This window comes from Trichogramma pretiosum, unplaced genomic scaffold (assembly GCF_000599845.2).
Source record: "Trichogramma pretiosum strain Unisexual culture from Peru unplaced genomic scaffold, Tpre_2.0 scaffold32, whole genome shotgun sequence".
Taxonomy (NCBI): Eukaryota; Metazoa; Arthropoda; class Insecta; order Hymenoptera; family Trichogrammatidae; genus Trichogramma; species Trichogramma pretiosum.
The window spans coordinates 669,005-693,849 of NW_019641641.1; the positions used below are offsets into that span (position 1 = coordinate 669,005).

General features: G+C 39.7%; 3 protein-coding genes across 5 annotated transcripts in view; 2 read left to right on the forward strand and 1 right to left on the reverse strand.

The window, feature by feature from the left end:
• Positions 1-15,891, forward strand: part of LOC106652445 (beta-1,4-glucuronyltransferase 1) — a 32,907-nt gene extending 17,016 nt beyond the window's left edge. For 2 of the 3 annotated variants that reach the window (XM_014371398.2, XM_014371400.2), the window contains exons 2-8: positions 6,346-6,528; positions 6,627-7,080; positions 7,583-7,717; positions 8,106-8,342; positions 11,394-11,729; positions 13,343-13,585; positions 13,771-15,891. In XM_014371398.2, coding sequence (XP_014226884.1) covers positions 6,658-7,080; positions 7,583-7,717; positions 8,106-8,342; positions 11,394-11,729; positions 13,343-13,585; positions 13,771-13,968 — 1,572 coding nt within the window. In that variant the 5' untranslated portion in view covers positions 6,346-6,528; positions 6,627-6,657 and the 3' untranslated portion in view covers positions 13,969-15,891. Of the gene's footprint in view, positions 1-6,345; positions 6,529-6,612; positions 7,081-7,582; positions 7,718-8,105; positions 8,343-11,393; positions 11,730-13,342; positions 13,586-13,770 lie in introns of all 3 variants that reach the window. The other variant, XM_014371399.2, reaches the window with a different exon arrangement.
• A 1,578-nt stretch (positions 15,892-17,469) lies between these two features.
• On the reverse strand, positions 17,470-21,042 carry LOC111693843. The gene is made up of 15 exons (XM_023459704.1): positions 20,613-21,042; positions 20,422-20,537; positions 20,292-20,355; positions 20,051-20,219; positions 19,893-19,986; positions 19,709-19,808; positions 19,541-19,622; positions 19,419-19,463; positions 19,199-19,346; positions 18,922-19,123; positions 18,644-18,851; positions 18,385-18,568; positions 18,057-18,315; positions 17,631-17,977; positions 17,470-17,558 (listed from the first exon to the last, which is right to left on the reverse strand). Exons 1-15 carry the CDS (start codon positions 20,759-20,761, stop codon positions 17,482-17,484), a joined length of 2,244 nt encoding a protein of 747 aa, XP_023315472.1. The 5' UTR covers positions 20,762-21,042; the 3' UTR covers positions 17,470-17,481.
• A 567-nt stretch (positions 21,043-21,609) lies between these two features.
• Positions 21,610-24,572, forward strand: LOC106652444 (apyrase-like). The gene is made up of 11 exons (XM_014371396.2): positions 21,610-21,867; positions 21,952-22,171; positions 22,245-22,361; positions 22,427-22,507; positions 22,580-22,784; positions 22,868-22,970; positions 23,043-23,137; positions 23,205-23,359; positions 23,456-23,611; positions 23,694-23,827; positions 23,890-24,572. The coding sequence occupies exons 1-11, from the start codon at positions 21,725-21,727 to the stop codon at positions 24,104-24,106; spliced, it is 1,626 nt and encodes a 541-aa protein (XP_014226882.1). The 5' UTR covers positions 21,610-21,724; the 3' UTR covers positions 24,107-24,572.
• The last annotated feature ends 273 nt before the right edge of the window (positions 24,573-24,845 follow it).

A 24,845-nucleotide genomic window follows, 5' to 3' on the forward strand; every position in this document is an offset into this window, starting at 1 on the left:
GAGCGAGAAGAAGCTGCTGCTGCTGCTGCGCTGCGGCGACCAAACTCGCACGGGAAGCTGCGCAGCGCTCGGGTGCATCTGTACCGTACCGCCACCGCCGCCGTCGACGATGCATCTTAATTTAGAAACGAGCCGCGAGTCCTTTATGTACCACATCCGTACGGGAGCTTTTATTAGAGCCGCGTCTATATGAGCTACCGTGCGCTACGCGTAAAAAACTCGTGCCGCGCGCGTTTGAATACGACGTCACGATATTTCCGATATTCCATTTGCCGCATGTACAACTGGTTTTCCTTTCCCTCGTGCATATACTGCACGCATCTCTCGCTCGCTCGAGTTGTGTGCGTGCGTGCGTGCGTGTGTGTGTGCGAGGCAGTCTCGCTCATATACCGACGACTATAATATAGTTTGCGAGCGATTCTCTTTGGAGAGAATCACGTTCTTATTATTACAGTCGAATGGCATGTACGTACGCGCTCTTTTGCTCTCTGTCTCTATCTATCTCCTCCAAGACGTATAATTACATACAACGAGTTTGCTGCTGCTGCTGATGCTATTGCACCGATGCTTTCTGATGTCGGGGAGGCTGAGCGGGGAGAAAATGTAATAATGCATCCAGTGAGCGAATTATGCTTCTCCAATTTTTCTCGACATTTTTCTCTCCTCTTCGCGCGCTTACGGCGCAGTACACACGGCATCGGCTCGTTTTGCCCTTTTTCGCGGATCTCCCCGCAAGCCGACGATTCGACGAGCTGCCTTTATTGCCCCGCATCCGACGCGACGACGACGACGACGACCCTCGTGTACGCAGCACAAGTAACACGTGTCGTGTATCCCGTATGAGAGAAACATTTTAATCCAGCGTGTTCTTCTTCGCTTACTTTACATCAAGCACGCAGCATATAGCAGCAGCAGCATCAGCGGTAGTAGCTCTTTCTTTTTCTCGCTATAAAACTTATATTACTGCTGCACGTTTGGACGCTATGCGGGAAATGAGAGAAAAAAATTCAGACGCCTTATGCTTCTCTCTCTCTCTCTCTCTCTATCTACGCGTGTTGGATTCGTATTATAAGATGCACGAATGTGTTTATATGGAGATGAAGGCAATCTAGCAATTTGCCGCCTTGCGCTACAAAATTTATTCACTTTTCTAACGGATAGATTGTTTCTTCTTCTTCTTTTTTTCGACGAGATACAAATTGGAGTTTCGATCGACGTACATCGTCTAGTGAATACAAATTCGCATACGACTCACACCTACTACCGCACGCTTGTTTTTTCTTTGCCTCAAACAGGACGATGTACACGCGGAAAAACTTTAATTTATCGACTTTCTCAAAATCAATCAGTCAAAAAGCATCCCTCGCATTGCAAATTTGTACAGTGGTATACGTATATCGACGAGAACTACTCGTCGGGCTTAGATTCGTTCCACGAATGTGGGTATACACACAGGTTGCACAGCGAGACATTTATTACTCACTCGGGAGGTTCCAATAACTTTGTCGCTCCATCTTGGAGATGAGAGAGTGCGAGAGAGCTATACGCTTCGATCCCTATACTTTATTTCCAGCTGTTGCACTGATTCATCGCGATTCTTTAATTTTCAATCCGAAGATAGAACAGGCCCGTATATATATTCAGTTATAGGAGAGATGGAGAAAAAAAAAGTTCAAAGTTATGAGCTCGAGTGAAATAGTGCAGTAGCGTTCGTCATTTCATCTCCAAAGTAATCAAAGGAGTAGGCGGTTCCCTGTAGCCACCGACGCCGAGGCCGCCGCGCTTTCCAAGCCAGCATCTTCTCTCGGCTAGAATCGGCAGCAGCAGCAGCAGCAGATTCTTTTTTATTTTTCTCATTTTCTCTTTCGCTTGGGCTTTCGCTCTCGTCTATATATATGTGAACCGCCGTAACGATCTGCTATGACTGCTCTTAGGATGTTCCAAGTTTTCACGATTATTTGCCGCTGCTATAATTTCCCAGCAGCAGCAGCAGAAGCTAGCGAAAAAAGGCAAGAATGAGAGCGCTAAGGTACACACAGAGAGGCTTATATACATTATTGGAAAATGAATTAGTCGTTGGCTGGAGTATTTAAATTTTTCGGCAAACTCGAGTGCGCGATCGCGCAGGAAGCGAACGAACGAGCAGCTTTTGACCTATTTCTCTCTCTATCTCTCGCAGAGATGTACCACGCGATAAGCGGAAATCGTAACGATCTCTCTCATTACGCTTTGTTCGCCATCGGACTTGAATTTTTTTTTTTTTTTTGTGCAGCAAGCTTCATCGGGTTGGTCGTGCGTCAGCAGCAGCAGTAGCGCAGCGGCGCAGTAGTAGAGAGGAAAAGCACAGTGTAAAGGGGGGAAATTAAAGGGAAGGGCGTACACTTGATTTGTGGCGTTATCTAGTTTCTGCACAAAGTTATGTTTTCAATTAAAAAGTTTTGCAACACACAACCGTGTGCATAGACATAGCTGGGGGACAGGATGCGCCGCGAGGCCTCGCAGTACGGCGGCCAAAAGGCGACGGAGCGGACAGATTTGCTCTCGCTCGCTCGACGTTTACAATTCAATTAAAATCTCTGCTGCTCCGAGTGACAAATTAATTTTTCATTCGAACGCGCCCCTGCGCACGTATATAGAGAGACAGACGCGCGTGCAGTACGTAACTATCCGTAGGTGAGTAGGCCTGACTGATGGGCACTGTGACTACTCCGAACTACTGCGTATGTACTCGATGTAGCACGAGTTAGCTCTTATCGTGCTTGCCGCACTCCACTGCCTGCGATACGATATAGTCGCGCACTACCTATATAACGTGTTTTCTCTACATTATATACGAGCTCGCGTACATGTCGCGCAATGCATTCGTGCACAGCCCTCTATATGAACTATGCAGGCGAGCATTGCACACATGTGCGCGTAGAAGCTCGCACGATCGTATTCGAGCGAATGTAAAAATTAACATTTGTATATCATATAGTTTATTCGCGCGTGACCGCATGTTCCGCTTGAAAGAGACCCGTGAGTCTAAAACTATAATATTAGCTGCTGACCACTCATTGGCTGACTGGCGCGTCATTCGCAGTTACGTATCTTACCGAAGCTATCCTCGATTTCTTTGAATAATTTTTGGCATTCTTGATAGTCGGACGAAAAATGTTGCAGCGAGTCAACAGACCGTGATCTATCGTACATTCTTCGAGAGAGACGAGTAAAAAAATTCAGATAAAAACTCGGTGTTACGTTAGACGGACGAAAATAAAGATTACAGCAAAAAAATAGAGATTCAAAATGGTCGATAATAATTTAGCAAAAACTCGTTTTTCTCGAGAATGCATCGCATCTTTCGAAACGCGCGCGCGAGTCGTGCAGTATGAATCACACGCGTGCAGCGCAATATAGCACACAAGAGCCTACTACACTCGATGACTGCTCTAGCAGCAGCGACAGAGCCACCACAACGACAACAACAATGCAAGGTTACTCGAGCTTTCTGGTCAACTTGAACTAGTACGACGGCGGTTTGAATAGCTCGCGACGACACTCGCGCGCAGTGGCCTAGCTTCGCCCCCGCTGCTCGACTATATGCACTGGCAAGTCTTAGAGCTGTACACGAACCTACGAGAGCCCTCGAACTGCTTCGATTTCATGAGTAGCTGGAGGAGTGCATCTACTTCTGTGCTGCAGCCGATGTCTTTTCTGTGCAACTGTTGAATGGAAAAGCGCTACACCCTTTGCAGCGGCTAAAGAAAGTGCGATAAAACTACCCGCGAATTTTTTTAGATGAAATTTTGTATGGGGGCATCATGACGCTTAGACAATGGAGCGAAAGAAGAAACTTATTTTTAAAGTCATCAAGGTGATGCCGCAGTCAGGATTTGTACTGATCAAGCCCTGAAAATGCACTCTTGCATCGCTTTAATGAATTCATGTCTATCGATGGTGTATTTATACAAATATACAATCGATTAGAATTCAAAATAATTATTTGTTTCTTGAGAACCACTTGCTACGCTCGATGCGATCTTCCTCCGTTGTTCACGTTGCAGCGTGAACGTGTACCAATTGACTATTAGAAAGTAATGAGACTTGGCTTATGGCTATGCACTTCGAGTCGATGCTATAGCGAATGCTGCTGGTATGTCACTTTCTGTAGCAACTTCCTGAACTATATCTTTGAAATTAGACTAATTTTCGTCGTCAATGTAGACAAAGAGGAAATTCCGTAGCATTACATTAAAAGTACATCAAAGTGCATACAATTACATAAGCAACTTGGAACTTACAGAATGTACTCCAAAATTTTCACATTGATCTCTTGAGCTATTTATTAGATGCATTGATACAAAAGTTGCAAGAAACCTCCAAGGGAAAGGTAAAAACTTTGCTATGCCAAGCATAAATACTCGAGTCGGGTCGCATGGTTGTTGCAGCTCGGGAGGGCAGAACTCCCGGAGAAGGAGCGAAAGAGAGAGAGAGAGAGAGAGAGAGAGAGAGAGAACAAGACGACGTGGGCGCCGCATCGCTCCAGCTCTCGCGTGATGTCGTCGGAAGCAGGAAGCATTTCCGCTCGGGTGATGCAAAACTGAACCTAGCTGCCGTCGCGACGATGCATCTCTGCATTTGCGTTACATCTCTCTGTGCTGCTTATAAATGCATTGAGCAACTGCACTGGGCGTCGATGAAGATAACCCACGTGAAACCTAATAACGGCCGACCGAATTGTCGAATACATTCGTCAACTCATTATATCGGCTGATTCGATAAGATTACTTTTTTCTAATTATCGACCATTGGCTTAATTTCTTCTCTCATTTACTATTCTTACGGGAAATTTTTTTATTGAAAATTTCGATGCAATGTCTATGGTAAAAAATGTGAAAATAAGCTTTGTAAAAAAGGTAAACTATTTTTCCCTTTTTCAATCTCAGGCTTGTTCCGCTCGAAGCGCATGGCTGTATTGACGAAAGTCATAGAAGTCAAGTTTGTACAAATTAACTTCGGCCAGTGAAGAATCGGCATGAATAAATATAAAAGCTACAGTCTGAAAGGCGCTCGAGACCAAGTTTCGAAAAGTCATTGCTGCGTGACTGCTACTATGAAGTCTTGACAAACTTTTCTGCTTTCGACGTTTGCATGAATAATTTCCGAGAGAGACACTTGTGGCATTTGCCACTTAATGAGTACATCTCTCATCGACCGTTCGGATGTCAGTGAAAAACTTTTACCTTATTAAACGAATATTCCGAGTCCCAAAGTATAGTCGATACATCGACGCACACACGAATGTCGCCATTTAGCGGACAAAAAACTAATAATTCAAACACGTTCAATTATCAATGACTCATGCAATTCGTGCGATAATCGTATAAATACGCGCTATATTAGGACTCATTGATTCTCTCGTACTAACATTGCAAGTATAAAACAATCAAAAACATCGAATTAGAATTTTAACGGCGATAGTGTGCGGTATATAGCCTACAGGCAACTGTTAGTTCTATCTCTCTCTCTCTCTCGAGTTGCGACAACTTTTTAACGAGCTTTTAGCCTACATCAAAAGTTCAAAGAGGGAATTTGTGTACTTGAAAGGTTTCAAAGCGCGTTAATAGTCAAACGGTGGTCAGGTACGTTAGAGCACGCGATTGGGATGCAAATACAAATAGTCCATCGATATTTCACTTCCAGCGTTTAATTGGACGCACGAGCTTCGTGCGCAAAAGGCGCCGCGATACATAGTAATAACGATGTGAATTATACGATTCGTGCGCGACACAATATCGAATCCTTACTTCATCGACAGAGATATTTCGAGTGCGTACTCGAGCTCCCGTAGCGATTGGAAAGCAGCTCCGATAATACCTTTTTCATCTTAATTGTCCGGACAAAGAAATTCATAATTCAGATTAATATCAGATTGGTATGGAGATCGGTACAGTTGCACGCTGTACAGCACAGAATATGTATGTATACACGAGGCGAAGCTTTACATATGTCAGAGATCCTTGTAAACTTTCCGCTTTCCGCGCACATCAACGCGCGTTCGATGTGTTTTCTAAAGTCAACGCCTCTGACTGACCTACATGCACTAAACTTATGACACGGTTTATCTTTATATACGTGGCTGCGGTAGTAGCGATACACGAATACGTGTTCGTGACCGATTCACATTGATACATCTAATTGGATTCGTGTATACGAGTGCGTACACGATATAGCTCGTATACGTATCCCAGTCAATTTGTTCATTATATACCAGCGAGCTAGAATAGATTTAAAAGTAAAAACAATTTGGTAATTCAATTGTCAGTGAGTGGTAATGAATTCGTTTGATCTGTTTGCGCGCAGAGTACCGATGTAAAGCAGCCAATCGACGAGAGGCAGCCCCAGTGCTTTTGTGCAAGCAAAAAGCTACCCGCACAAAGAAGCCGTGGAAGGCCCGAGGAGGTTCAGCTGCGGTATCGAGGGCCTCGAGGCTACAACAACAGCGCGCCCGTGGCGAAAGAAGCGACGCAAAGCTACATTCCAGAGGTAAGTGATTCCCAGCCACGATCCAGCCAGGCCAATATCATTTTATTGCCTACACAGCTGGACTGAATAAAACTTCTACTATAGGTGTGTCTTTGCAGCAATTGGACGAGCCTATAAACCGGCCGCAAGATGTTTGCCCTGATAATGCGTCGCAACTGGGTCCTCCGCGTGTCCATCATCATCAACGTCTGCGTGCTGCTGTACGTGTGTCTGCACTTCGGCGCGGTGCCCGCCTCCTGGATCGAGGAGAACTCCGGCTCGTGGGCCAGTCCCGCGGCCGTCGCCGGCCAGGCCGAGATGCTCTACGGCACGGCGCCCAAGCCCAACTCGACCGTCGCGGCACCGGCTTCCTCCTCCTCCTCGGCCGCCGCCGCCGCCCTCAAGAGGCTCGACCTGCAGCAGGACAAGAAGACCGAGAGCGCCGCCGTGGCCAGCGCCAGCGGTGCCGTCGAGTTCAAGGCCAACGAGTCCAAGACGTCCTCGCAGGAGGACAAGCAGTCCTCGTCGCTCGGCAATTCGATCCTGCTCGAGAGCAAGCCAAACAATATTACGGTCAGTTTTTTCCCTCCGCAGCAATCGCTTTTCGAGAGCTCGAGCTCGAACGTTCGTAACAATTTTTCTGCGCCGCGGCTGTATCCACGAGTATACCGTCTCAAAGTAGCTTCGACGAGTAATTCGATATCAATTCGATCGCCAACTCGCCAATCTCCGTTACGTGTTTGTTCGATCTTAAAGAAATGCGGGAACAATAGAAGATCCTCGTTGATTGTTTTATCCTTGTCTACCTACACAGCATTATCTGTGCTTCGAACTCGAAGGAAATTTATGATTCGCGTGTTTTTTTCGCTGTAATCACAAATAAATTAGAGCTAATTTATTTGAGGAAATTGGATTCCTCGTAATCCCCCGCCTCTCGTTCCATTTTTCTTTTTTCCTGCCTGATCTTCTTTATTTACTATATTCCGCGCCGTGCATTTTTCTGCATGAATGTAAAAACATCATTTATATTTATGGCTCGAGCTTATCGCAATTATTTTTTTCTCTTCTTTTGCAGACCAGCAACCAAACGCTAAAAAAAGAATTGACGCTGGAAGAAGCCATAGGATGCAACGACAAATCCGCGGAACCAAAAACAGCTCAGAGAGGCGATTACTGGGTGCTTTATAATTATGTGCCTATGAGTGCGAAGGTAAGTCTAATTCATTTGGTCTGACGAAATATTTATATAAATGTCTAACCAATTGGTGGAACATCAATAAAGAGTCATCGATCAATTTAGCGCCTGTAGTAATGGGAAAAAAATTAAATGACACTCTATTGATCAAGCGTTAACGCGTGAATCTCGTAATTTATACTTTTTTTGAACGATTCATCAATTAAGAGTAATTATAATCTCGGCTTTGAGAAATGTTGTTACGTCAAAATTAAATATAATTTAATGAAGTTTGTTAGAAGCAAAAATTAAAAATGGAAAATAAATAGTTTAAAAAAGTTTAAAAGTTGACTATGTTGAACGAATCTAAATTAATTAGTCTCAAAGTCAAAAGATGTAATTTTTTTTCATTTACCTCGTACAGCTGCACTGCTGGGAAAGCGTGACGTACACCACCCACGCGGACTTCACTTTCCTGGACAATCTGGACCCGCTGCTGGAGCGCTGGCGGGCGCCCGTCTCCATAGCGCTACACGCTCCTGGCGCGGATCTCGCGCCCACGATCGAGTCCATCAAGTACGCGCGCACCTGCGGCAGTCCGCTGGTCAAGCAGTTCGTCACCTTCCACATCTACTTCAGCAGCAAACACGTCCCCAAGTTGGTGAGTAAACTCGTTACCGAGTTAGTGCGTAGTCGTTGCGATATTGGTGTATCTCAACAGCATCGGGAAAAATGATAGATGCGGAAGATGAAAAAAATTCCTATGCCTGTCCCCGGTCGGAACGGTAGAGGTATTTAGTCGCATCGAATGAGCTCGTGATTAGTGTAAGTGACAGCAGAAATAGGAGAAATTTTCGATTTTATTAACACCGAAGCTTCGGAATAAATTGGTAAAGGATGCAAATGATTGGAGAGATGGAGTAGTGTTGCTCGCTGGGAAACTTAACGAAGGATAAAAATAAGCTACTCGATGATCCAAATAAACGGTAAAACCTCGCCATCGACGGCAATAAAGCGTGCTCGACTCGTTATCTTTTAGGAACAGTACTCGAGGATGAAATTTCGCTCTCGGTGCAAAGGGTATAAGAGAGAGAAAGAGAGAGAGAGAGAGCTGAAAAGGCACAGCTTGTCTTGAGTAGCTGTCCAGCGCACTCGGCACGAGCGGAGAAGTGCATCGAAATAAAACTATGTACTCGCGATACAAAAGAGAATCTTCCTGTTGGAAGATCCGCGTAATTACCCACATCGAGTCGCGCGAAGAAAAAAAAGTTGCGCTCGCGAGTCGAGTGTGCAAGACGCGCCAGCATAAAATGAGAAAATACACATCGGTATGTGTCACTGTCTCGCGCCTATCTTTCGCGCAAAATCTGCGAGTTCGATTCGCGCTATAAGTAAGCGCAGCAGGTGCAATTCAGAGAAATCCATAGCGCAGCCTCTCCGATGCAGGATCCTATCGTTCAATTGTACACGGAGAGGTTTATAGTCGCTCGGCTCCTGTAGGCTATGGCTTCGAATAGTCGACTCGTGCGTTGGTTTGATTGAGCTGAAAAAGCCATATAGCACGGAGCAAGGTGCGTTTATCGCATCTGTGGTCGCGGATGATGTTGCATGTAAGACTATATACCGCAAGAGAAGAGGCAGCAGGAGCAGCAGCAAGCGCCGATGCTCGATCGCTCAAGGTCGATACACTCGCTCCGGCTTTCATCAATTATATTCTTGCAGGATTATTCGTCTCTTCTCCCTTGTGCTGCTGCTGCTGCTGCTGCGCGTCGCGCTGATCGTCCGCAGGCTCCGGCTCGTTTTCTCTCTATCTCTCTCTTTCTCTTCCTCCGTATCTCTCGCTCTCTCGTCGCCGTGCAAATACCTGTCGACGAGTCTATTTATAAGTACTCGGCGAGATCGCGATCCTGTACTTGACACGAACATTACGTAAAATACCGCGATTCGCTTCTAAAAATAGAATCTCGCTCCGATGCAGCCAGCTTATACACGTACGTTCGATGATGATAATATTTCACCATTTCGAGCTTCGACCCTTACCTCGGCTTTTCTCTCTCTCTCGCTTATAGGTACGTACGTGTATGTGGGTGCGCATTGAATCGAGAGAGCGAATGAACACGCGCGAATACATAAGCTTGAAAAAAGGCGTCGTCGTTTCGGACGTATTTACACGAAGCACTATCGGCCGGCTCTCCTCCTATATGGATTTGCTCTCTCGGAATCGTGCCGCTCTCACGTAGAAGGGCGCATGAAAGAATTTCTACGGAGCGATGCAGCGAGCGAGCGAGCGAGCGATCGAGCATCAGCGGAGAGGAAAAAAAATTCGTGTCAGAGACGCGCTCGATTTCCGTGGCCTCGATAGATTCGCCAACTATAACATCGGGCGCTGCTGCTACTGCTGCTCATCCTTGCGCGCCGAGACTCGTTCCGTTTTTTTCCCTCTTCGTTTTTTTTTGTCATTGCTACTGCTAGTTGTGCCTTTGAGACTTTCCTTTCGGAAAGACGATCTAGAGCAAGTACGGTGGCATTAGGCAGTCCGCGTGTCGCAATGCATGTACACACTGCGTGCACACCGAGAGGCCTCAGTAAGGCCTCGCACTCGTTTACGCTATAACCGGCCGTATAGTCTTGGCCGAACTCGAGCGCGCGGCAGCCGCGTTTTCAATCGAACGCCGTTTTTATGACAATGTAATTTATCGATCGTATTTTAATCTATAAATTTTCAAGTGCGATAAACAAACGTCGTAATACCAGTGCCTGCAATGGCTGGACGGCAAGAGAAAACCAGCCATATCGCGGCAAATTCTAAGAAATTGCTGCGCGCTCGAGTCCACGCGAGCCGCGCGATCGTAACAAAAACGCGAAACGCACACTCCCGCATCGATGAGCATCGTTAAAAAAGTATAAAAATAGTCGTGTGCAGGTAGTCATGCAATATAAGAGGCGTATCGCGCTCATCTGGCTTTTGCGCAATCCAACGAGAATTGCCAGCTTATCGATGTCGAAAAAAAAAACATATATATTTGTAACAATAATGCGCCGGAGAAGCGCAATAGAACACGCTGCACGCGCACAACACAAGAAATTACGAGAGTTGGCCAATTTTTTTTTTGCATTGCATCGCGCACAGGAAGAGTCGAGGTACACACGCAGGCGTGCGCTTCTTTTGCTCGTTACACGCTACAGAAATAAAAGTATAAGTAGCGATCGTGTCGGCTCGCATCATCGAGGATCAAACCGAACAGCTCGTGACATTAGCTTCAATTTTTTTCTTTACTTGCTCGCGATCACTATGAATTACCGTGATGGATTATTATTGCCTTTTTGTTGTTTTATCGGCTGCTGCTACTGAGTCATGCACCGTACATAGGAATAATTGTTTTTAAGCCATAGCTAACTGGAGTTGGATCTTAGCACGCAGAGGGTATAAACTCTCGGATCTGAAGCTAATGCATGTATTATACTAATGCGCTACACTCGAGAGGCGTTGAAAACGCTTTATAGATCGAGCAAAGTATATCGAGAGTCGAGTCGCAGCTTTCGCATCCATAAACACAAAACGATTGTGTAATCGAAGGCATATAGCGCAGCGCAGCGACTTCCGAGAATAATAGCCGCGCATTTATCGGTGCGCGCGAGGCTATTAGAAGGCGAGCTCCGGTATAAAACCTAGCTCGCAATAATATAACTTTTTCTTCTCTTGTTATTGCAGATTCCATCGGGCGAAAAGGTGGCCGCGGACAAAGCCAATTGCAGCAAGCCGGCGCCCTGGCTCAACGTCAATCCGGCGCGCATGTACAAGTCCGAGCGCAAACTGCTCTACCCGGTGAACGTCGGCAGGAACGTGGCGCGCGACGCGGCCCTCACCCGCTACATCCTGGCCAGCGACATCGAGCTCTATCCGAGTCCCGGCCTGCCCGAGGCCTTCCTCGAGATGCTGCGCAGAAACGACCAGCCGGCGCTCAACCGGCCCAATCCCAAGGTCTTTGTGCTCTCGATATTCGAGGTCGACGAGAAGAGCCTGCCGCCGGAGAATAAAACTGCACTGGTAAGGGGATCGCTAGAGAGCTTTTTTTACGATTACTACGCCCGCAACGAGTCTGAAATTCTCTTCCACCTCCGAGCGAGAGATCCGACTTTTACCGTTTCGGAAGTACTTGAGATAGCAGCAGCTCCTTCGACAATTACATTAATGTGGACACTTTGAATTCAAAAAGCACACCGTCTCGTGCTCTTTATTAAAGGGCTGACGTCGCAACATTAAGGCTGGAAATGAGAATTTTTAAACAGCTTTTCTGAGCTTGCCACTGAACGTTCGGGGTTTTTTTTAATTGATGACTAGAATATTCTCTAAAGTTACCTTACATTACCGCTCGTTGTCAGTCTATATTTATACCCGCTTCGTGTAATTTCCATCGATGTCTTTCACAAAAACGTCCGCAATGAAAAATTAAGTAATTACGGTACGTAATTAATCGAATGGAATCCATAAAATATATGTTGCAACTGAACTTTCTCTCGGCTAATTTAACTATATACTGCTGCATAATGAACATTATCAGTATTTAATAATCATTAATAATGAATACCGTTAAATCGCGTATCGTTCAACGGCATATTATAGTATTGCATCACATTGCCCCTGGAAGTTCGTCAATTTCGTATCTCTCTTGATTTACTGCACGAAGAGCCCAGGCGCACTTGTAAATATAACACCGTTCCAGTTGCGAGTATTTTCAGATATTCCATCGCGCGCCCATCACCATTTTAGTTTAAAAGCAAATCCAAGTGCTAAAAATCATTGCGCGCGCGCGCGCGTGCTCGGTAATTTATTGACGGGAAAAGTATGCATCGATCGATTCCTTCGCGGTACATATTACAAAAAGCCATTTTTTCCTATAAAAGCTCGGGAGCTATATAAACTTCATGGCCAACCGCGCGCTGTGCATAATGCACACATGCAGAATAGCTCTCTCTCTCCAGTGCTTGGCTCGTGGCCATTATAGAACAAAGTCGTCGTCGTCGTCTACGGGCAATACAACCGCAAAAGCCGTCGTCGCGGCGCAGCGATCGCAGTATTCATAATAGTTTGTTTGGTTAATGGACCAAGGCTCAGCGGGGCAAAAAATATAGTTCAGATTTTAATCGAAACGTCCGAGCCATACGCACTCAACTCGTCTTCGGTAAAAAAAAAAGCTCGACTTTTTTCTCCCCACACGCTTCGCCGCTGTTTTTCAATTCAAAGTAATGCAATATCTGGTGCTTTTCCCGTTTATTTGATTGCTGATTTTATAACGAATAAAAAAGTATAAATGCGAACTGAAAATTTTTACTAAATTTCGGTTCAAATACGGTCAACATAACTTGATATAACTCTTTGAACGTGTAATAATTATACCGGAGCGTGTAACTTGTCAATTCAAACAAAGCTAGATTTTTTCCGAATAATCTTTTCCGAGTAAATATAAATATGACGTTCGTTCGTATAAAATAATAATAAAAGGAGTAATTAAAAAAGAATGCGTACATGCATGAAATATCCGCATGACTTGGAAGCATTTATGTTTATTGCGCTATCGTCCGTGTTATAACACGAGTATAAAAATAGGCCTTGAAAATTGTATAATTATACGGGGCTAAAACACGGTCTTACGATTGCAGATCCAAATGCTGAAAGCCGGCTCGGCCATTCCGTTCCACAAGAAGCTCTGCTCGGGCTGCCACAACGTGCCGCGCAGCAAGGAGTGGCAGGAGGCGCCCGAGACCAAGGGACTGCACGTGTTTCACATTGGCAAGCGCACCGGCAGCTTCGTGCATTGGGAGCCGATCTACATCGGCACCAACGACGACCCCTTCTACGACGAGCGGCTCAGCTGGGAGGGCAAGAGCGACAAAATGACCCAGGTACGTTTGCAGCATCCACTTTGACTGTACGCTATACCGAACGACGACGAGCGACGTAATCCTGGCCTTGACGTTTATAAATCCCAGTAATGGGATCAACGTCGTGGCCAATCAAACGTTTGCTTCGAGTAAACTGTCGAGCGTGTAACATTCCTAACTGTGCCTCTTGTGTGCGTCTCGTGCAGGGTTACGCGCTGTGCGTGCTGGATTACGACTTCATGATCGTCGACAACGGCTTCCTCGTGCACCGGCCCGGCATCAAAGTCTTCAAGAAGGACAACTATCGTGACACGCTCACAGCCAAGACCAACATCCTCATCAAGAAGATCATCGTGCCGGAGCTCAAAGTTCTCTACGGTACGCGCAAGGGATGCGCCGTCTAGCGCATGTACTCCGGCGCTCGAGGCAGCCCGATGATGCAGCTCCGAGTGCCGAGCAACAGCAACAATCAGCAGCAGCAGAGACGCATCGAGCGACTCGTCTATGCCCGAGCGCTCAATCTCGTCGCGAAGAACAATCCGAGCTGACGACGACGACGATGATTGCTCTTCCTTGTCGCCGGTTCGACTGCGTTATAGCAGTGAGCCCTACGCTTACATACCTAGCCGATTATATTATACTGATTCTGAGAATCTTGTTCGTTAGTTCTTGATTATATTATCCCTCGATTGTGCAGCTCCAGAGCCCGAAGAATGTCGTTTCAAACGATTTCGGAGCCACCCTGCGCAATTCGTCTCCCCCCCCCCTTTGTGCCACACAAATGCGCTTTCGAGCATAATACGGTTTTTGCGAGATTAGCAAGTGATGATCATTTGCATTTCGTTCGAACCATACTACTAAATACTACGACATTGTTAAGTTTTGACTATACAAAGTATCAGTATACATATTATAATGACTGAATCGACTTTCAAGTTTTTCTTTTATTTTATTGTAAATAGTTTAAGTGTAGAAAATTGTATTTTCGATGATTTGTGGTAACTTCAATCACTTAATTTAGGCTTAGAAAAAAATAATGGTAAAACTAGATATTATGATAGATATTACTAAAAATGCTACGTGATAAAATTCAATGATCCATGGAGATGGAGAAACGATTAATATTTTTCTATGAAATCCATTGGATTTATTGATAAGGTGTTGAACGGACCTATACAAATAATGCCAAAAGGCGAAAGTTGAGCTGTTGATCTTTTAATATTCGAATTTAAACTATTTAGTTGATTATCACTCAAAACTATAACATGTGCTCATTTTTCACGACCAATGTACATATTCCTGATGCTGAAGAAAGCCTATAACGAGAGAAGGCTCTTTTTATCATCTTTTTCCAACCGGTATTTGTTTATGAATTATTGTTTTTAATATTATTTCATTACTTTGCGAGCTTCTTGGAATCGATTATCAAATATTCAAGCGCTTTAAAAAAAGATTCATTTTCAAAGATTACTTCTAAATTTTATCCAAAAGCTCATAAATTGAAAAATTTCAAATTATACAAAAGTTAAAATTATAATTAGCTTTAATGTGTAAAGTAAAAGTAATGATAGATTCACATATCACTTTGAAACCTGCATATTTTTATACCAGTGCGTGTAACCATTTAAATTTAAATGGTACTTGCGAACTACGCAATAATGTAAATAAGATATCAGATACTATCGGTAAGCTTTTTAATAATTGTTTTCCAGTCATATTTGTATTGCTTTACTCTATGTTCAACGCAATTTGAAACTTTAGATTCACGATTTATTCTTGAATATGAATTGAACCAGGAGTTCCTAGTGCATTTTTTTGTTTATAGGCAAATAAATAATGGTTTACTTTTGATAGAATTTTTGTAAAAACCAAAAGTTGAAAATTAACATCTCTTCATAAAACATCATAATCACTTAAACGAATCATAAGTAAAAACGTCTAGCGTGAACATACTTCGTGCCTTAAGTACAGAATAATTTATTTCATTGCTTAATATGATTTTATCACAATTTTTAAACATGATTTTTAAATAATATCAATGATAATTTATTCACTTGACTATTTTAAGAGGATAAAAAAGTCGGTTTATAAATGAAGGTTCTATATTAGGTATGAAATTTTTCATTTCTACTCTGACTTTAGCGTCCCAGTAAATTAAAATAAAGAAATTTTTTATTATATAGACATTTTAATTACAATTTTTAGTGAGATAACGCGATTAAATTATGTTATTATTGATCAAACCCATATTCCTTGTGGAAAATCACCATTTTTTACATTTTTACTTTAAACTTAAATTTTTGTTCAAAAATATTTATTCCAATTTTTTAATAAAACTATTAGAAAATTTTATAGGATTAAATGACTTATGAAATAATATAAATTCATTGTGCAAAATAAAGTATTTTCAATATGCATAAAACGGTTGATTCTCAAATTTTGTAGTTGATTAAAAAAATGTACATAAAACTCCATTTCTGTTTGAGTGTATGAAATTATATGTAAAGTTATTTTTTAATTATGTAATGTAAACAAACAACAAAAATACGATGTTGTACAACAACAAACCATGTATTTTATTTACACATGATTTAAAAGTTCAACATTGATGGGTATATTCAATTCTTATGGTTCTATTAGTAGTTAAGTAAAACAACTTATGTTTTTTTATAATTTTATTTAAGCTGAAACAACACTCGATGTATTATAATTTATCGTCATAAGTCTTTTATTTAATGTTCTCACCATCAAAGTGTAATTTTATTTAGTTGCCATTACATTGTCATTGAAAGATTTCTCAGATTTTTTCTGCAATATTTCAAATATTTATAGAAAATTGTAATGAATGTTGTGTCACTACATCACGAGAAATCTTTTTAACGAAATAGTCAACCATATGTTTTTCATTAAGTTTAAAAATGTCATCTCCGTTTAGGACTTAGTTACAAAAGTTTACAAGCTATATAAGTGTGGATGTGAAGTAGTGAGTTAAGAAATTAATTCTTCTCCAGCATCAACTCGTATAGAAAAATTTTCATCTTGTTATAAATTGTTGTTCATGAATTTGTGATGATTGTATGCATCTGTGGGTATGTGAGTTTGAAATTTATTACTCGTTGATTGACTGAAAATTTCACACATGATGATTAATAAAAAAAATATACAGAAATATTGCAGCTATGTAATATCGAATCTGTGTGATTTAATTTTTTCTATTGTATACTGTGCTCTTATCGACGTGCCACTCGTGAAAGTTTTATTGACACAGGAAAACCCCTAAATAACTGCTAAGTCAGCATCTGTTTGTTAATTTGGGAATTTTTCAATTGAAAATGAATATTATAACTTTTTTAACGTTAATTCGGTTGCTCTTAATGAGCTTATTTCTAATGAGTATATGAATTCTATGCATCGCATCCAATATTTCTACATTCAATGGTTTTATCACTGAAATTTCATGAACTAATGTGTTTGAAAGTATGGTGAAAAAGTTTTGTACAAATTTTCATGTTAAATGAAAGCTAATAACATTACCGTATAAACATATGAGGATTACTTGTTTTCAAGATGTTTATTTTTTGATATAACGTGAAAAGTTAAATGAAGTCTGTTAGTAAATAATCGTATCCAAATAATTATTAACGAAATACATTTAATGATGAAAAAAGCTTATGTCAATGTTGTTTATTTCTTAAATCTTTTATTAAAAAAATAAATACTAAACTGTTTTACATTTCCCCTAAAATTTAAAATCATATTGAAAATTATTGTATACGAGTTCATTCTTAAAAAATATTGTAATACATTAACATTTATATACAATTCTTTTGATTATAGTTTTGAATACTTATGTTAAATATGTTTTCATGCAGTATAATGAATTTCAACTTGTATAATGGTGACTAGTGTTCAAAAGGTTAATATTTTAATAGTCCTACTAAAAATACTGGATCGTATGGTTTGTCTTGTTTTATGTTGAAATTTCTTCTTTCTTCTAAAAACGGGAACATATTTTTAATTTAAAGTTCATTAATATTTAAAGACAATAAAAAAATATATTTGTTACCGCAAAATTTAATGAAAAAATTGAGATAAATAATTAATTCTTCGGTTGACGTTTCATTTGGAATTAAAATATCGTCAATATTCAATTCTAATTCCCGTCGGTATGCTATTTTTTGACCCATTGCTCTAAAAATTATCCCTAATAATTTTTCGAATTCTCCAAAATTCATGAAATAATCAGGACAAGAGTTCACTGATTTTTCGAGCGTTTTTGATGAGCTATCTGGAATAGATCTATTTTCATCGACAGGTACAGTCTGCGGATATTCATAGTTTACGTCATCAATATGTATGTTAAAGTCAGTTTCTTGACGGTTTTCCGGTGATGTTACGTTTTCATTTGATTTCCTGCGCAATTTAAATTTACGTCTTATTAATACTTGGTGGATTTTAGATTTCAAATTTCATGAGTAAAATGTTCAAGTACCTTAAATTATCATTTGACTCTTCTAGTAGTTGAGGAACAGGTGGTAATTCCATATTATCATTTGCTTCTTCTGTTATTTGAGGAGCTTGTTCTATATTATCGAAACCTTGTTCATAAGTATTTGATTGTTGAACACCAATTGTTCGTTCATTAAAGTTATTTTCATTTGAAAATCTTGATTCTATATTGTTTACTGCTAAACGTGAAAGTTGCTCATCTTTTTTTGTACCATTGTCTCTCGGAATAGATGGTTCTCCACCTAATCAATTCAAGTTTTGAATAGATTAAAGATTGTTTTAAGTTTTGACTTATAAAAAACTATACTTACTTGAATGTGACTGACGTTTAATGGGTCCCTGAACTATTTTTGAAAATAGGTTTGTCAACTTTTTATTTGAAAAGTATGTATTTTCATTTAACATCGCCCCTCTTTTATGCGATGGTACGTTTGATAAATTATTAGTAGCTAGCGTTTGAAGTTTTTTAGCTAGTTCATCAATATGACCGATTGTCTTATACATAAAAAAAATTTTTTTTTAACTATCTGCACTTCATTTTTTTTAATTTTAATAAAGTTCTAAATTTACCCGTGTAAATGCTGAGGTTCCTAAATTTTTTAGTACAATTTGCTTTACGTTATCACAAACTTCTTCTCCTTTTTTAGATCTTTTTCTTCGATTATCAGTCGAGGATTGACTATCATTTTCAGAACTAGCCGGTGCTTGCTGTGATGATTCGACTAACATTGATGTACTTGGTGGAGCGTAAATTTCTTGGGCATTCATCATGGCGCCTCTGTTTGATTAAAGTACATCACACATATAAATACTTTTAAAATTTTTCAAAATTGTAATTATACTCATACGATTCCGGAATGTAATATTGCGATTGACCGTTGAAAGGAGCTTGGTTTACAAATTCCTGAGAATTTAAAAATTCAGCATCTGCTCCATTTGTATTCATGGGTTCTACGCCGGCATCAAATTGTGGCTCTCTAATATCATTTTCAAATGCAGATAAGCCCAAGCGATTTGGTGAATGGGCAATTGGACGTTCTTCATCTAACCCTAATTTAAAATTTTTTTTACTTATTCATTTAACAGATATGAACCATCGATTGCATTATTAAAAAAGAATTATACGTGAAGAAATTGAAAGTCGTGCTGAAGATTCTGGTAGAGCTTGTTCGATTGCCGGTGCATCAGTAGCCATTTGAAATAGTGAAATTCGGAATTTAGGAGGCGGTTGAAGTGGACTTCTTGCTGATTCCGTTAAATTTGATAATCGTAACTATGAAATAATTTAACAATTAAATTCACTTTTTTGATGTTTTACGTATACAAATATAAAAAGATTTTTTACATGTTCTTTACTAGCTTGAAGAGAAGGCGATGAAAAAGAACCAGTCTATTTGAAATGAATAAAGAGATATTAAAGTTAAAAAAAATTAGATATTAGTTTAAGAAATTTAAAATGCAATTTACTCGTTGTTTTTTTGAAGGAGTTTCATTGTGTTTTTTATCTGATTTTCGTTTGGAATTGGCTCGCAATTGCTCGGTTGATTGACTGTCAAAATATAAAAATTTATTTTTAATTCATCGTAACAGAAATTTAAGAGAGGATAGTTGTAATTTCAGTAAATTATTACATACTTCGGAGTTTGTGGTAAGTTGACCGAAACGTTAGTTTCTGGAGGCTCTGTTTCTAATTCGAATTGGTTGTTTTCATTCGCCTGATTAGGTATCGGCGCATCTTAAAATAAAAAAAATATATTAATTATGAATTAGAATTTTTCCTGAGTTGAATTTGAGAAATTATGAAAATGAAACTACTCACCCTCAAAATTTGATGAATACGACCGTCTTCTTGGTGAAAAATCCTCAAATGGATTAGAAAAATCGAGATCCATTATACCGGGACGTATCGGATCCTGAATAAAACATTTCATGTCTAAAAATCAAGGTTCCAGGGTAATAATTTTTATGCAAACTAACCAAATATTCATCGTCTCGAATCTGGTGTGTGTCTGGGATATCATTTGCGAAATGTTGATAAAAGTCAATGCACATATCATCGTTATTTATTTCAGGTTGATCAATGTCAATAGATTTTTCTGGAACCCCAGTTAAAACGTCTAAATGAGTGGGTTTCTGTGATTTTTCCCTAAAAAATCATGTTACTGAAAATATATGTTTTAAAATTAAAATAAAACATATATAAAAAAAAGACTCTTACTTTTTCTTGGATTTCGATGGCTTTGCTAGTGTCGTTAATTCCCCGTACAAAGTTTTTACGTCGGCTACAAGGGTATCATATTAGTGTATTCAAAGCTTAAAGTGTGTGGAAAAAATTATTAAGATTTTACCTAAGATGAAGTCCATTTTTTTGTCAAAAATTCTTGTAAGTCCGAACATACTCAAAGATGCTTCCCAAAGACTATTTTCACCGACTAGCTCACTAACACCAACAATTATTTCATCGCTATGATTGAAACAACGTAGATGTAATTTTCAGTTTTTCGGTTAATTTGAAATTGAAAGTTCTATCTAAACTTACCAACAATCTTCAATCTCCGCTTTAAAAATGTCAACTTTCTTCAGTTTGAAAGCTCCTTGTCCCATGAAAGTTTTGGAAAGCGCAGCTATACGGCATTTTTGCAAGCAGCCCCTCTTACTTCTTCTCAGTAGAGTGGTTGGGTAGAACATGTTTTGAAACACTACGCGATCGAATTATTAAATTAAATATGGACCGCTTACGTAAAAGAAATGTATTCAATTTGAAATTGGATTTATTCAATCAACGCAAAAAACTGTTTCACAACACTATCTCAGTTACTTGAATTTTTCACTCTATCAAAAGGGATGAGCGACTAGACGTACTGCGCATGCAACTGATGCGTCTCCAAGAATTCATCAACCCCTATGCAAGAGATCGTTTCTGAGTAACGAAGCTCCTCGGACATCCGAGCGGCGAGCTCGAGCTTGATTGGGCACATTGGCCGGCAGCTCCCCTCCTCTCCCCTCTACTCCCCCCGTCCTCGTTCAGCGACTCGAAGCGTCAAAGCTCGCTGCTGCAGCCGCGAGCCGATTAACTGCAACGGCATTGTCTCATTTTTCCCGCGCATTTTCTATCGAGCTCTTGTTTCGTGTTCGATGACCGTTGGAAAATTCAAATTTTCAACGATATCTTCGATACATGTGCATCAACTACAATGCTGAAAGTAACGTATTTTTATTGGAATACTTTATTCGCTTCTTAATATTTCACGAGATGAAAGAATAATTTTTAATAATTATGAATTGGGAATTTCCGTAGTGATGAGTACTTTGAATATCCAATTTGATTTCAGTCAGGAATGTTAAATAAAAACATGTTCGTAGCGCGGCATTTTATCCAAGTGTTGCGTTTGTCTTCGCGAGAACTGATAATGACCAGAAAATAATAACAATCTCGCGCAAGTAATTTAGAACAAGTACATAAACAGACTCTGTTTTATCACACATGAAATATTGCATATAGCACACGGTTCAGACCGTCGTCGATCGTCGCCATGAGCAGACTCGAAGAAACATCTGCTCTTACATAAGTTGGTTTTGTATCGATCGAAATTCAGTTAACGCCGTCATTCAATAGATACGTAGTACAGAAGTGATCTGTCAGACGATAAGATGTTGTGGACTCGTGAAGTCGGTAGTCGCTTCCGCGAATCAGTGTTTTGCTTGTGGCTGCTTTGCCTCGTGGCTCATGATGCAGCTCATACCGACTCGTCGTTCGAGCTCTCCGTCGTGCATTTCAGCGATTTTCATTCCAGGTAAGCTTCGAATGTTTTCCTTAGTCATCATAATTGTCGTGGTACATTGAAATGTTTTATGCGCGATACATTAATATATTGTAGATACGTCGAGGTAGCTCCCAACGGTGGACTATGCTACGAGAAAAGCAAATGCGTCGGTGGTGTAGCCAGGCTTGGTTCGATTATAAAAAGACTCGCATCCATCAGGAAAAATCCAATAGTCCTTAACGCAGGGGACTCTTTTCAAGGAACTCTGTACTATGAGCTGTATCGTGGAAACATCACAGCGCACTTTATGAACCTTTTGCCGCACGATGCAATGGTGCGTACGAAAGATCGCGTTTAATTTGAAAAACGTCTATAATTCATTATTTACAACAAAAAAATTGTTTTAGACTCTAGGAAATCATGACTTCGACGACCACGTATCGGGTCTAGTTTCTTACTTGAAGCAGTTGAAATCACCAGTTCTGGATACGAATATCGACGTGAGCGGAGAACCGTCGTTGCAGGTTGGTAGCACGCCGCCACGTTTAGTACTCACGCTTTTGGAAATTAAATCGGATTCTCTTTTTAGGGTCTCCTATTCAACAGTACTATCATTGAAAAAGGAGGCAGAAATATCGGCATAATAGGCGTGATTGCTTCCGACACCGATGTAAACGAAATTACTTCAGCTTATTTATATCGAGTATATACATAAAATGTATAGAACAATTTACGCTTCTAGGAACTGTCTACGACCACCGGGAACGTAAAATTCTTGGCGGAGGCCGAAACGATTAATTTAGAAGCTGCGCGACTAAAATCCCACGGGGTCGACATCATTATTGTTCTAAGCCACTGTGGTATAGAGCACGATAAATTGATAGCTCAAAATTGTCCTCTTATCGACGTCATCGTCGGAGGGCATTCTCATATCCTTTTATATAATGGTATAGTAAATTTATGCACCTACCTACTCTCAGATGTTACTTTTTTTCTCTTACGAGGATATGGGGGCTTTCTTGTGTTTCAGGTACTCCACCATCGGGTGAAAAAGCTTACGACAAATATCCTATTGTAGTAACGCAAGAAACTGGTAGAAAAGTCCTTATAGTTCATTCTGGTCCCTTCACCAAGTTAGTTTTAGTCTTTTTTTATGTTACTTGGATGTGTAATTTATTAAAACGGAGTATTGATTTTAATTTAAGGTACATTGGCGATATACGAATCGTTTTTAATGATGTTGGTGAAGTCAAGTACTGGAAAGGAAATCCGATTTACTTAGATCAATCTATAAAAGAAGGTTGGTTTAATAGTAATTAATTTTGACGAATTTGTAAAGAATTTTGTTTTGCTCCTTTACGTTTCAGATGAAAATATCGTCAATGAATTAAAGCCATGGAAAATAATGGTCGATAAAGTTGGCAAGCAGCTGATTGGCCGAACTATGATTTATTTGAACAATTCTTGCGATTCTAATGAATGTAATTTTGGAGATTTCATTACAGATGCGATGATCGATTATGTAAGAAATTGCATGGTTTTATTAAAAAGTTCTAGATCTTACAAAAAGTCGCAAAATTTAAATCAAAATTAATTAATTATAAACATCAATTCATAGTATGCTGCACAAAATGCGACCATTGGATTTATGACCGCCAACAGCATATCTAATAGTATTCCAGTTGGTCCAATTTTCTACGAAGATCTTTATGCAACTATGGCTTATGCTAATACTTGGGATCTAATTGAACTTCGTGGTTGTGATTTACTTCAGGTACGTATTAATCTCATCTCAAAGAGGTCATTTTAATATAATCATACGAATAAAAATTGCTACGTTTCTTGTTCATTCATAGGTCCTTGAAGAAAATGTATCTAACGGTCTAAGCAAAGTGGGTTTTATGAACCCAGAATTGATTCAATGGTCAGGTCTAAAAGTTACGTACGATTTGAAGAGAGATCATTCAAAACTAGTGAATGTGCAAATAAGGTATCAGTTTACACCTTTTTTTCGTACATCTGAGACTAAGAAACGATTATATATTTTTTCAGAAATCAAGAGTCAAATGAATTCAAGGATTTAGATAAACAAGAATGGTACAAAATTGTTGTGCCAACATATATGCTCTCGGATGCTTTTCCAATTATTGTCAAAAAACATCGTAAAATTATGACAGGAAAAGATCGTGATTTGAATATAATGATAGACTACATTAAACGATTAAAAGTTGTTGATTTAAAATTTGAGCCAAGAATGATATTTATATAAACGCGATAAAAAATTGATCTTAAGTAATATTTTTTGATAATCTTTTAAATTGAGAACTTTTTTCTACATTGAAACCAGCTACGTGCAAATATCAGGTCAATCTATATTTAACTGTGGTTGGAAAAGGTTTATCAAATTTCCTTTTCATTATTTAGTTATGAATGAAAATAAAATACAATACATAAATTAATTTATTTTTTTTTATAATTTCCTGTTTTATTCTAATATTTTGTATATAAAAATATACATGAATTAGAAGCTTGATTGATTACCTAGAGTCAGAACTTAGTTTTGCTTCATACATGCCTTCAAAAACGTTGGAAATTTAATCACAAGTTTGTAGGTGTACATATCATTTTTATGTAACCATTTCACTTTAGATAAATAGACGAGTATAGTTACTCGACCAACTTTTCTATTATCATATACTTTGACAATTTTACATAAATATATTTTACTCTGAGAACATAGACTTCATAACTTGAAACCTTTTAACAATTTTGTGGCTTCTAAAATGTAAGATTACGAATTATTTTACCAGTTTTCACAATAGAATATTTATATATAATAATATATAATTTTGAGTTCTATTAAATTATAATGCACAACATTTATAATTTTGTACGCATCGGATCCATACACTTTACAATACCTAGTGTTTTTTTATAGATACTAGCATTTTCATTTATCACATGTCTTCAGAAAAATTTATGAGTTAAAATACCTTTCCAACATTATG